General features: G+C 43.9%; 1 protein-coding gene and 1 long non-coding RNA gene across 2 annotated transcripts in view; both read left to right on the top strand.

The window, feature by feature from the left end:
• gcat (glycine C-acetyltransferase) overlaps window positions 1–12,427 on the top strand; it is a 65,785-nt gene extending 53,358 nt beyond the window's left edge. The window contains exons 7-9 of the mRNA XM_077500679.1: window positions 2,901–3,072; window positions 11,886–12,007; window positions 12,123–12,427. Of these exons, the coding sequence (XP_077356805.1) occupies window positions 2,901–3,072; window positions 11,886–12,007; window positions 12,123–12,274 (446 nt within the window). The 3' untranslated portion in view covers window positions 12,275–12,427. The remainder of the gene's footprint in view (window positions 1–2,900; window positions 3,073–11,885; window positions 12,008–12,122) is intronic.
• LOC144003946 (uncharacterized) lies at window positions 3,087–10,163 on the top strand. Its single transcript, XR_013279133.1, has 2 exons — window positions 3,087–3,469; window positions 10,052–10,163. It is a non-coding gene; the product is annotated as an uncharacterized LOC144003946 (long non-coding RNA).
• Window positions 12,428–12,811: the final 384 nt, after the last annotated feature.

The following is a 12,811-nucleotide window of genomic DNA, read 5'->3' as shown; positions in this document are numbered from 1 at the left end:
AAGGTAGAGTCAATTTGTAGAGTGAGGGAGACTGGTGCATGATCACTTATAATTATAGAATGTATTTTTATAGCAGTTTTATCAACAATAGAATTATTTGTAAGGAAAAAATCAATTCTTGAGAATGATCGGTGCACAGCAGAGAAGAAAGTAAATTCCTTCTTAGTTGGGTTTTGAAGTCTCCAGCCATCGCTGAGGCCAAAATCCTCCATATATTCATCTATTACTTTAGCGGATCGTAATCGCCTTGTATATATCGTATTATTAGAACGATCTATTAACGGGTTCAAGACCGTGTTAAAATCACCTCCAATAATAATAGTAGAATTTGTTGCTAAATCGAGTAACCGAGAGAAAAATTCATGGAAAAAATCAGGGTCATCATTATTTGGGGCATATAAATTACCAATTGTATATACTTTATTAAATATAGTTACCTGGATAATAATATATCGGCCCTCTAAATCTGTTACTATATTATTTAGAGTAAAGAATAAATTCTTATGTATAAGTATAGAGACACCTCTTTGTCTACTATTATAGGGGGCAGAGTAAACTTGACTAAAATTTGTATCTATAAATAATTTTTCTTCTGATTTTTGTAAGTGGGTTTCTTGTAGGAGACAAATATCTGCCTTAAATTTTGAGAGATGGTCTAAAATTTTTATTCTTTTTGCCTGGGAGCGAGCGCCACACACATTCCAGGAGACCAGAACTAATTTCTGCATACAAGCAATATAGACTCAGTCTTATGTATACATCTATATAAGCTGCTTATTAATATTAACATATTGTAGGATAGCAAAAGAGTAATTAGGCAATTTATATAATTTATATAAAGAGAGAGATAGCAAGTAGATAAGTATAATAGTGAAGAAACGTGGGGGGAAGTGAGTGTGAAGGAAATCTGTGGGGGATTCAACATAACAATACACCAGTAAATGGTGACCTAAGCGAGATTATTATTATTATTATTAATTATTTTTTTTTAAGAATATATTTTTATATTATTATTATTATTATTATTACTACTATATAGCCTATGCATAATATAAATTCATATTCTATTTCGTAACCCATTATCCATACATATACATATACATACATATACATATATATACATATATACACATATACATACACATACATATACATATACATACGTCAAATAATCACACAATGCTCGGCTCTACCAATTGTCAGTTAGAACAGCCAAGGGGTCGAGGTTGGGTTTCGGAATAGCTGGCCGTCGATATATAATTTATCAACGACCATCGAAGTCCGTTTACCCTCCTGTCTATTTTGTTTCATTATAGGAAACAGTACTTTTCGCCGCTCGTTTATCTCTCTTGGGAATTGATCATTCATCCCGAAAGATGTCCCTTTGAGCTCCCGTCCTTTACTTTTTACCAATTCTTTATGTTTAAAATGTTCGAACTTAGCAATAATAGGACGGGGCTTATTGCCCTTACGAGCTCCGAGCCGGTGTACACGGTGAAAAGAGATATTATTTACCGTCTCCTGTGGGATCTTTAGCGATGATGTCATGAATTTTTTTATCTCACTCTCTGGATTATCTGGAGAATTTTCGGATATACCTGAGAATATTAGATTTTCCCGCATACTACGGGATTGAACATCTAAGACCGTTTCCTTTAGCATTTTATTTTCCTTTTTAATCGTCTCCAACTCGGCTGTGACAGCGACGAGAGAGGAGCGTAGCTCGGAGTTATCGCATTGGAGATCGCTTACCTGTTGGCTAACGGGATTGTCTTCTTGAATGTGAGGCTCGTTGGTCTAGTGGTATGATTCTTGCTTAGGGTGTGAAAGGTACTGGGTTCACCTCCTGTGCGAGTCGTTCTTTAAAACCCCAATCAAAAGACCCCACTTTAGAATACTCACAACCATCAATCAGCTACTTTTCAAACCTATGCCCCTTGTCACATGCACCACGAAATAACAAGGAATGGGGTTATCGGGTCTCTTCTATGGCTCGTTGGTTTAGGGTTGTGCTTCTTTCTTTGGGTGCGAGAGGTCCCATATTGAACTCCCAGACGAGCCATTCTTTGAGACACCGATCAGTCAGCTGCTTTTAACTCTGCTGCGCTTGTCACATGGTCCACCAAATGTCAATCAATTGGATTGTCTTCTTTGCTGTGTGGCTCATTGGTCTAGTGGTATGTGTCTCGCTTAGGCTGCAAGAGGTCTTGGGTTCAACTCTTAGAGGAGTCCTTCTTTCAAGTTATCTTCCTCTTTAAGTTTTCTTGTTACTTCTTAAGGTAACATTCGCTCTTGTCATTCATATAAAATCAGTACATCAGTATTATTATTTTTTTAACTTCAAATTCTTGTTTGTTTGCACAATGTGCAGGTTGGAAACAACCTAAAAAGACATTCATTGGATGTCTACAGCAAAAAAAACAAAAAAAAAAGGCCACATATTGTTTACATTCACACAAGACTATATATTACATAGTCGATGTTTTTTTTTTCTTTCCACGATTTTATTTTTTTTTTTGCATCTGTCGTGGCTATGCAATATGTCATTAAAATTCTGAATTTTAAAGTTTGTTATATCTCATAAAACTAATTAAATCACTTTTTCTTACCAAAAACATGCTTCCTGGTTAATTTGGAACCATTATTTCAGCTAATTTCTGTCCATAAATAAGCAGTAATAATGTTTTTGATTTTTTGTTTTTTATGTGTTGCTATTTTATTGATGGAGTGACATAGCAACTTCCCTTTTGTGTTTGTGGCCATTTCACTACATTTGCATTAACTCAACTGAAAGGGTTTTAAAAAAAAAACAAAAAAAACAAAAACAAAGGAACTGAAAGTCAAGTCTATTTGTAATGCAGAAAAGTTGACACATAATCTCATATTTTCTCTCATGCCAGGGGGCTACACAGTGGGTCCGAAGCCCCTCATTGACCTTCTGAGGCAGCGGTCTCGGCCTTACCTCTTCTCCAACTCCCTCCCCCCACCTGTGGTGGGCTGCGCCACGCGGGCTGTCGAGCTGCTGCTCGCGTCCAATGAGATTGCGCAGAGCATGTCAGCCAAAACCATGAGGTAACTACTTTATTTAATACTGTTCATTGTGTTTACATGTGGGGGAAAATAAACTTGTGTCATAAAATATACTGTGTCTGCTCTAAAATAGCATGCACATGAGCAAATGTTTATATTACAGTTTTTTCCAATTGCTAAAACACAAAAATGACTTTCATAGCACAATTATTTGTTAGGATGGGGGGTGCAGGGAGGACCCAAATGCAGGTACGACGAGACAAGAATGGCAGGTGCAAGTATCTTTAATGAGCAGAGGTGAGTGGAACAGGCAAGCGGGCCAACTTGATCTGGAGAGTGTCCGCAGGGTGGAGGATGACCAGGAGCAGAGAAACAGGTGGTGAGCGGGTGAACCGGCCGGTAGGCAAGCAGGCAGGCAGGATGGCAGACAGGATGGCAGGTGAGCAAGCAAGGCGGGAGCCGGTGGAGATGACTGGTGTACTACTCAAGACGTTCTGGCGCTGAGCTGTGGTCCGGGGCTGGCAATGTGATTCTCCACACCTGGCTGCTGCTCCAGCTGCTTCCCATCCGCCTAATTAACTGCCTTGTCTCTCTCACACACCCCCCCCCCCCCCCCCCCCCCCCCCCCCACACACACACACACACACACACACACAGGAAGGAGGGGAACGGTATTGGTATTGGTATTGGTAGCCACGCCCCCGGCGACGGACGTCCAGCAGGCGGCGGACCTTGTAGGCAGGGCCGCCATCCACAACCTGGGGGGGGCGGGACACTGCGGGGCTAATGGACTAGAGACAAACGGTTTAACTTGTGATACGTGGAATGTCGGATGAATACGGAGAGAGGTAGGCAACTTGAGTCGCACAGCACAAGGGTTGATTATTTTCTCGATTTCATATGGACCTATGAATCGAGGCGCCAATTTTCGAGAACTAACCTTCAAAGGGAGGTCCAAATCAAACAGCGCCAGAACTCCTCTCAACAGATAAATGCAATGAATTTGCCTGCTACTTTAGTGAAAAAGTACAAGCCATCAGGTCAAACATTGTTACAAACCAGCAAAATAACAAAACGATGCTGCACTTAAAATCACCTAGAAATAATTTAATTACCATGACAGAATTTGACTCAGTGGATCAAAATACTGTAGTAGACTTGGTTCAGCAATTGAAACCTTCCACGAGCTGTCTTGACACAATACCATCTGGCTTTTTCAAAACCATTGTGAAATCTGTTCAGATCGATTTACAGCAAATAATTAATTGCTCACTTCAATCAGGTGAACTTCCTAAATGTCTGAAAGTAGCCGCCGTCAAGCCATTCTAAAAAAGAGAACACTGGATGTCTCCCTGCTAGCAAATTATAGACAAATCGCAAACCTTCCCTTCATAACTAAAATAGTTGAAAAAGTGTTTTTTAATCAACTCAGCAATTTTTTTAGCTTAAACGGACTTTTGGATAAATTCCAGTCAGGTTTCCGACCTCATCACAGTACAGAAACAGCTCTGATTAAAGTACTGAATGATATAAGATTGAGCACTGATGCAGGGAAGGTATCAGTGCTCGTCTTGTTGGACCTCAGTGCAGCATTTGACACGATTGATCATAATATACTGTTAGACAGGCTGGAAACTTGGGTGGGGTTAAATGGAACAGTCCTTAAATGGTTCAGGTCCTATTTGGAGGAAAGGAGTTACTTTGTGACCATTGGAAATTTTGAATCTGATCGAAAGGCCATGACATGTGGGGTCCCTCAAGGGTCAGTCCTTGGACCCCTGTTGTTCAGTCTGTATATGTTACCTTTGGGTCAAATGCTTCAGAACACCGATGTTGACTATCATAGTTATGCAGATGACACACAACTGTATTTATCTATGTCCCCAAATGACAGCAGTTCTATTAACGCATTGTGTCATTCTCTAGAGCAAGTTAACAACTGGATGAACCAAAATTTCCTTCAGCTGAACGAAAACAAAACGGAGCTCATTGTTTTCGGCAATAAAGAAAAGAGGATTGCTGTTAAAAAACAGCTTGAGTCACTGTCTTTAGAAACTAAAGACCAAGTTCGAAATCTTGGGGTATTAATAGACTCAGATCTGACCTTCAGTAATCATATTAAATTTATCACTAAAACAGCCTTTTACCAGCTGAAAAACATATCCAGACTGAAGGACTGCATGCTTCAAGCAGACCAAGAGAAGCTTATCCATGCTTTTATCTCCAGCAGACTAGATTATTGTAACGGTCTTCTGACTGGACTCTCTCAAAAGAACATGAGACAATTGCAGCTCATTCAGAACGCTGCAGCTCGAGTTCTGACCAAAACAAAAAGATCAGAACATATTACTCCAGTACTTAAGGATTTACACTGGCTCCCTGTCAGCTGTAGAATCGATTTTAAAGTTCTGCTACTCGTCTATAAATCACTAAATGGTTTGGGTCCTGTATATATCCAAGAAATGCTGATTGAGTACAAACCCAGCAGCGCTCTGAGATCCATAGACTTGGGCCAACTAGTGGAACCCAGAGTTCGAAGCAAACATGGTGAAGCTGCATTTAGCTATTATGCTGCACATAGATGGAATAGGCTACCAACAGAAGTGAAGTCAGCCCCGAGTGTAAATGCTTTCAAATCCAGGTTAAAAACTTTGCTTTTTTCTTATACCTTTGATTAGGGACTTTTAAACAGCTTTAATTAAGTGTTTTTTTGTTTTTGTTTTTTGTTTTTTTTCCTCTGAATGTTAACTACTGTTTTTTTATGCTTATGTGTTCTTTCCTTGTGTAAAGCACATTGAGTTGCCTTGTGTATGAAATGTGCTATACAAATAAACTTGCCTTGCCTTTGGCATTCAGCCAAACCTTCTGGCCCACGATGTAGGAGGGCGCCGGCAAGCGGCGACGGTTAGCTTGTGTCTCCGAACGAACTGTGGACTGGAGGAGAGAGGCACGGGCTCGTTTCCAGACCCTGGCACAGCGGCTCAAGTGGGCTTGAACGGAGGGGACTGCCAGGTCCTTCTCCTGGGCAGGAAACAGGGGAGGTTGATAGCCTAAGGAGCAGCGGAAAGGCGACATACCTAGGGAGGCGTTAGGCAGGGCATTGTGGGCGTATTCAACCCAGGGGAGAAAGGTGCTCCAGGTGGATGGGTTGTGGTGAGACATGCATCTGAGGGAGGTCTCCAGTTGCTGGTTTGCCCGTTCGGACTGGCCATTGGTTTGGGGGTGGTACCCAGATGAGAGGCTCACTGAAATGCCCAGGGCTGAACAGAAGGATTTCCAGACAAGTGATGTAAACTGAGGACCCCTGTCAGAGACTATGTTATGTGGTATGCCGTGGAGACGAAAAACATGTTGAACTAACAGGTCTGCAGTTTCTGTGGCTGAGGGGAGCTTGACCAGAGGGACAAAGTGTGCGGCCTTGGAGAATCTGTCAATGATAGTAAGAATTACAGTATACCCATGAGATGGGGGGAGACCGGAGACGAAATCAAGGGCAATATGGGACCAAGGACGGCTGGGGACCGGCAATGGACGGAGGTACCCAGCACTGGGTCTGGTGGAGTTCTTGTTGCGGGCACATACGGGACAGGCTGCGATTTACTCCCGTGTGTCAGCCCCCATGGTGCGCCACCAGAATCTCTGATGAAGAACTGATAGGGTTCTCCTCACTCCCGGGTGGCATGTGAGGCGAGTGGCATGAGCCCATTTGAGAACCTGCGGGCAGACATTATCAGGGACAATTAGAGTTCTCGGGGACCCACCTCGAGGATCTGGTTGCTCTTTCTGCGCGTTCTTGACTAGGGTCTCTATAGTCAGTTCGACTGATCCCACGAAACAGGTGGGCGGGAGGATAGATTCTTGATCCTCCTTGGGCTCTGTGGTAGTAAACTGGCGGGATAAGGCATCTGGTTTGGTGTTCCTGGAACATAGGATAAGGTGAAATTAAATCGGGAAAAGAAGAGGGACCATCTGGCCTGTCTGGGGTTCAGTCGTTTGGCAGCCTTAAGGTACTCTAAATTCTTGTGGTCCGTCCATACCACAAAAGGTACTTCTGCTCCTTCTAGGAGATGCCGCCACTCCTCCAAGGCGAGTTTGACGGCCAGGAGCTCTCGGTCCCCAATACTGTAGTTGCGCTCTGTCGGGGATAACTTGCAGGAAAAGAAGGCACACGGATGTATCTTACCATCCTCTTCATGGCGCTGGGACAGTACGGCTCCAACACCTGTCTCGGACGCGTCAACCTCTACGATGAATTGGTGTGAGGGATCAGGATGGATGAGGACAGGAGCTGCCGTAAACCGGTGTTTGAGGTTGGCAAAGGCGGAGTCTGCCTCTTGAGACCAGCGGAAAGGAATTGAAGTGGAGGTAAGAGCTGTGAGGGGGGCCGCAACATGACTATAATTCCTAATGAATCTTCTGTAGAAATTAGCAAAGCCTAGGAAACGTTGAAGCTGCTTGCGATTAGTTGGTTGTGGCCATTCTGAGACTGCCGTTAACTTGGCTGGGTCCATACACAGTTCTCCTTTAGAGATTACGTACCCCAGAAAGGTGGTCTTGGAGACATGGAACTCACATTTTTCTGCTTTGACGTAAAGTCTGTTCTCTTGGAGCCTCTGGAGAACTCGCCGAACATGCTCCTCATGCTCTGACTGGGATCCTGAGAAGATTAAGATGTCATCCAAGTAAACAAACACAAACTTATTGATCATATCTCTGAGAACATCGTTCAGCAGAGCTTGGAAAACTGCAGGGGCGTTTGTTAGTCCAAAGGGCATGACCAGATATTCATAGTGTCCAAGGGGGGTGTTGAAGGCAGTTTTCCATTCATCCCCCTCTCTTATCCGGACCAAGTGGTAGGCATTGCGCAGATCGAGCTTGGTGAAAACACACGCGCCGTGGAGGGGAGTGAATGCGGATTCAATGAGTGGAATAGGGTATTTGTTCCTGACCGTGATCTCGTTAAGTCCCCGGTAATCTATGCATGGTCGTAGAGTCTTATCTTTCTTTCCAACGAAAAAACCCCCAGCACCAACAGGAGAGGACGAGGGGCGGATGATGCCTGCAACCAGAGACTCTGTGATGCATTTCTCCATCGCCTCCCTCTCTGGTCGTGAGATGTTGTAGAGACGGCTGCTGGGAAGGGTGGCACCTGGCAAGAGATCAATGGCACAATCGTAAGGCCTGTGAGGTGGTAGTGACGCAGCTCGGTCCTTGGAAAAACCCGACTGAGGTCGTGATAGCAGCGAGGGACTGTACTGAGATCGGGGGGTTCAGGTGCCTTAGTGCTCTGGATGGGAACTTGGGCTGAACGCAAACAACCCTCATGGCAGGTCTCACTCCATGCAGTCAGTTTTGGGATGGGCCAATCAATCTCAGGATTATGTTTCTTGAGCCATGGTAACCCCAATACCACGGGAGACCGGGGGCAATCAAAAACAAAGAGGCTGAGCTCCTCAAAATGGTTACCAGAGAGGCAGAGGGAAACAGGCGTAGTTTGTTGTGTGACATGGCACAATAACTGTCCGTTAAGCGCAGTGGTTCTAAACGGGGTCGACAAGGGGCGCGTCTCTAACCCAAGTTCTTTTACCAAACTGTAGTCAATGAGGTTCTTGTCTGCTCCGCAATCGACTAATGCAGAAACTGTCCTGGACTGGTGCTGGTGTGAAGGTGGCTGAGAGCACTAAGCGATGGGATGAGGAGCTGTTTGTCTGGCTCACCAGTCTCTCCCCAGTTACTGGTGAGCCCCCCCTTTTACTGGTCTTATCTGGCAAGACTGAATGAAGTGACCTCCTTGACCGCAGTACAAGCATAACCGGTTACTAAGTCTCCGTGCCCTCTCCTCCTGAGTCAATCTGGCGCCCCCTAGCTGCATTGGCTCTGGAGTGTCGGCGGGACGCAAGGCTAGTGTGGGGGCTACATTGGGCTGAATGGCTGGAACTGCTGGCGGTGAGACGGGGCGCGGAGCTGGTGCCGAACGGCGCTGTCTCTGACGTTCTCTGAGCCGACAGTCAATACGGATAGCTAGCTCAATGAGACGGTCTCGGTCCGCGGGTTCGTCGCGGGAGGCTAATTCGTCCTTAAGAGAGTCTTTAAGGGCGCGAAGGAATACCTCCTGGAGTGCTTCATTATTAAAGTTGCTCTCGGCTGCGAGCGTACGGAACTCTACTGAAAACTCAGCTACACTTCGGGAGCCCTGGCGGAGAGACATCAAACGTTTAGCTGCTTCCTTACCGCGCACCGGGTGGTCAAAAATCTTCCTCATCTCCTCCGTGAATGCAGGATAGGAGGCGCACACCGGTGATTGACGCTCCCATTCGGCGGAAGCCCAGGCGAGCGCAGCCCCTCGAAGGCAACCTATCAGGTAGGCGATTTTTGCACGATCAAAGGCATAAGAATGGGGCTGTTGCTCAAAAACTATAGCGCACTGTACCAAGAAGGCTCGACATGAACCCAAGCCGCCGTAATAAGGCGCCGGGGCGGGGACAAAGGGTTCCCGAGCTACCTGTGCTTGTACGGGTGGAGTGTGAGCGGGCGGCTGTGGCGGCGGCGAGGAGAATTGTCCGTGGGTCTGCAACATTGCCAACTGGTCTTGGACGGAAGATAATACTTGGGAAAATTCCTTTACCTTTGCGAGGAGAACATGAAGGGCTTGGTCGTGTTATTCGAGGAGTAGTCCTTGAGCGGCTTGGTTGCATTGGGCGGGGTCAGTACCTGCGGGGTCCATGTTGTGGCCAGAACGTAATGTTAGGATGGGGGGTGCAGGGAGGACCCAAATGCAGGTACGACGAGACAAGAATGGCAGGTGCAAGTATCTTTAATGAGCAGAGGTGAGTGGAACAGGCAAGCGGGCCAACTTGATCTGGAGAGTGTCCGCAGGGTGGAGGATGACCAGGAGCAGAGAAACAGGTGGTGAGCGGGTGAACCGGCCGGTAGGCAAGCAGGCAGGCAGGCAAGCAGGCAGGCAGGATGGCAGGCAGGATGGCAGACAGGATGGCAGACAGGATGGCAGACAGGATGGCAGACAGGATGGCAGACAGGATGGCAGGTGAGCAAGCAAGGCGGGAGCCGGTGGAGATGACTGGTGTACTACTCAAGACGTTCTGGCGCTGAGCTGTGGTCCGGGGCTGGCTTAAGTAGGCTAATGTGATTCTCCACACCTGGCTGCTGCTCCAGCTGCTTCCCATCCGCCTAATTAACTGCCTTGTCTCTCTCACACACCCACACACACACACAGGAAGGAGGGGAACGGGGCTCATGAAGCCGTAACCCCGACATTATTTAAACTGGCACACAGAGCGCAAGACCTCTCGAGTCTCCAAACCTCTAAACACATTTTCTGCTTTACACACATTTTCCAATTCAAAATGGCACTTTTTAAATTGACTGAACACGATTCACCTGCATAAGACACAACAATCTGACTTAAGGTCACGTTTACCTTTGCAACACACTGCCATTCAAAATCACAATACATGAGCTCATTGACTAATATATGTGGCACCTGGCCAAACACCTCAATGGTTAATTGTTAGCACCTCAATCAGGAAGTATAAGCAATGCGTTATAAAAAGGCCACAGATGAATATATATATATATATATATATATATATTTTTTTTTTTACACAACAATGGAAGACGTGGCAGAGAGAGAGAGCGGAAGAGAGGCTTAAAATGAGGGAGTTGGGGGGTGAGAGGTATGTTTAGAGCTGGATAGAGCTGGTAGAGGATTTCATGGCCAAGACAACAACTTTCATATGAAATCAAAGAAACCGTAGTTGATCATGTCATCAACCATGGGCTGACAATGTGATGCGAGAGGCTGCCTAATTGTTGGTTTTGGATGGATGGATGGATGGATGGATGGATGGCAAAATACCAAAAGAAGAAGAAAGAGGAAGCTAATGGGTCATTATCCCAGGCAAGGAAAAGCTCCCAATTTTGTTGAAAATATGTTCTATTCTGATAAAACTGTTTCTCTGACAACTTCCACCTCAAACATGAAAGATGTTCATGATTGGTGCGTTCAAGAGATATAGAGATATATTTTCCTGCAATTTTCTTTCTGTTTACTGTTTTGTGAACATGTTCACTTCAATGTAAACATATCTGCTGTGCATATGTTATACTGACTTGTGAAAAATAAAAAAAGTAAATATAAATTGTTAAAAAGTTTGAACAGCATATGTGTATATTCAAATATGTCTGTGCTTGTGAACAATCTGAAGAATGTTCTACAATTTGAACTATTTTAGTATTACGTATAGCATTACAAACTATTGCATTATGCCCAACAGTGGGTAGTTGATGAGACATAAATCTGGTGACATGATTAACGTGTGTGCCACTTGGTACAAAAGTTTGATTTTGGCAAAGCTAGATGTAGTTTTGGTTGCAGTGCTTCATTTTGGAGGATATGAGAGGGGTTTTGCAATTTGGGTGTGTGTTTTTTTTAATTGTGTCATAATTATGATGAAACGAGCCGAGTTTGCAAAATTGTGTTTTAAACTGTAAAAACTGTAATACTGTAAAACTGTAATAGCAGATCATTTGTTAGATACCCAGATGCAGCCCTCGAATCACAACTATGATTGTGTCCATGTACTATGATATATGCAGCTAAAAGAACAGCAAATAATTTTAGGAAACAATACAGAACAGTATATTAGATTTTCTTTATGCTAATCCATTTTCCAGATTAGATTTTTTTTTTTTTAACAGATGCAATAAGATTTGGTGCACACCTTGCTGTCACTGAAGAGAAAGTATTAGGATACAGCATTATGAGTATTATGGTACCGCTGATGATTAATTATTGCACGGGTGTGCAATTGTAATTCATGTTTTCCGTGCTTCAGGTTCCGAAACAAGATGACTCAGGCCGGCTTCACCATCTCAGGCTCGGCTCACCCGATCTGTCCAGTGATGCTGGGTGATGCGCGGCTTGCCTCTCTAATGGCAGATGACATGTTGAAGCTAGGTGAGATATTAATCATATCTGACCTTTCTTCTGCATCAAAACAAAAGTAAATACTGTCTGGGTTTTTTTTATGATGAACTTGAAAAATCTGACAACTTGACCCTCTCCTCCACAGGTGTGTATGTGATTGGATTTTCCTTCCCCGTCGTACCAAAAGGCAAAGCCAGAATCCGTGTTCAGATTTCAGCCGCGCACACAGATGAAGACATTGACCACTGTGTCGACGCCTTTATTCAGACGGGCAGAAAGCATGGAGTTATTTCCTGAAAAGACTTCTACGAAATGAGAATCAAACCAACGTTTGCTCTTTCAGACAGTTACGTATGGCCTATATGAATGATGGTGATGATTTATATTTGGCAACTATACTCAATGATGGCTGAGAGTGAAATAAAGTTAAAGCACATTTCAAACTTGTTATTCAGGTGTTTTAAGGGTGCATTTCTTTAAATTATACAAACTGAGTTAGATTTTAAAGTAACAATCTTGAATTTAAAATTCTTATTTTGTCACTTTCTATTGACTTGAAGTCTGTTGAATTGTTTCAATGGCTTTGTTACAAGAAGCAGAAAGAAAAGAAAAATACATAATTTGCAGTTATTCAGGTTTATTTTTCTTTGTTTGGGTGAACAGTTAAACAATGAAAGTGCCTTAAGTAATGTTTAGAAATCACTGCATGAATTCAACTCAAATTTATTTATAAAGCGCTTTAAGAACAGGCATTGCTGTATACAAAGTGCTGTACATGAAACATAAATCGATTAATAATTAATAAAGGGTTGGTTAAATACAGAGGAAGAAATT

Source organism: Festucalex cinctus, chromosome 1, assembly GCF_051991245.1.
Source record: "Festucalex cinctus isolate MCC-2025b chromosome 1, RoL_Fcin_1.0, whole genome shotgun sequence".
In the NCBI taxonomy this organism is placed as follows: domain Eukaryota; kingdom Metazoa; phylum Chordata; class Actinopteri; order Syngnathiformes; family Syngnathidae; genus Festucalex; species Festucalex cinctus.
This window is presented reverse-complemented; position numbering and strand designations above follow the sequence as displayed.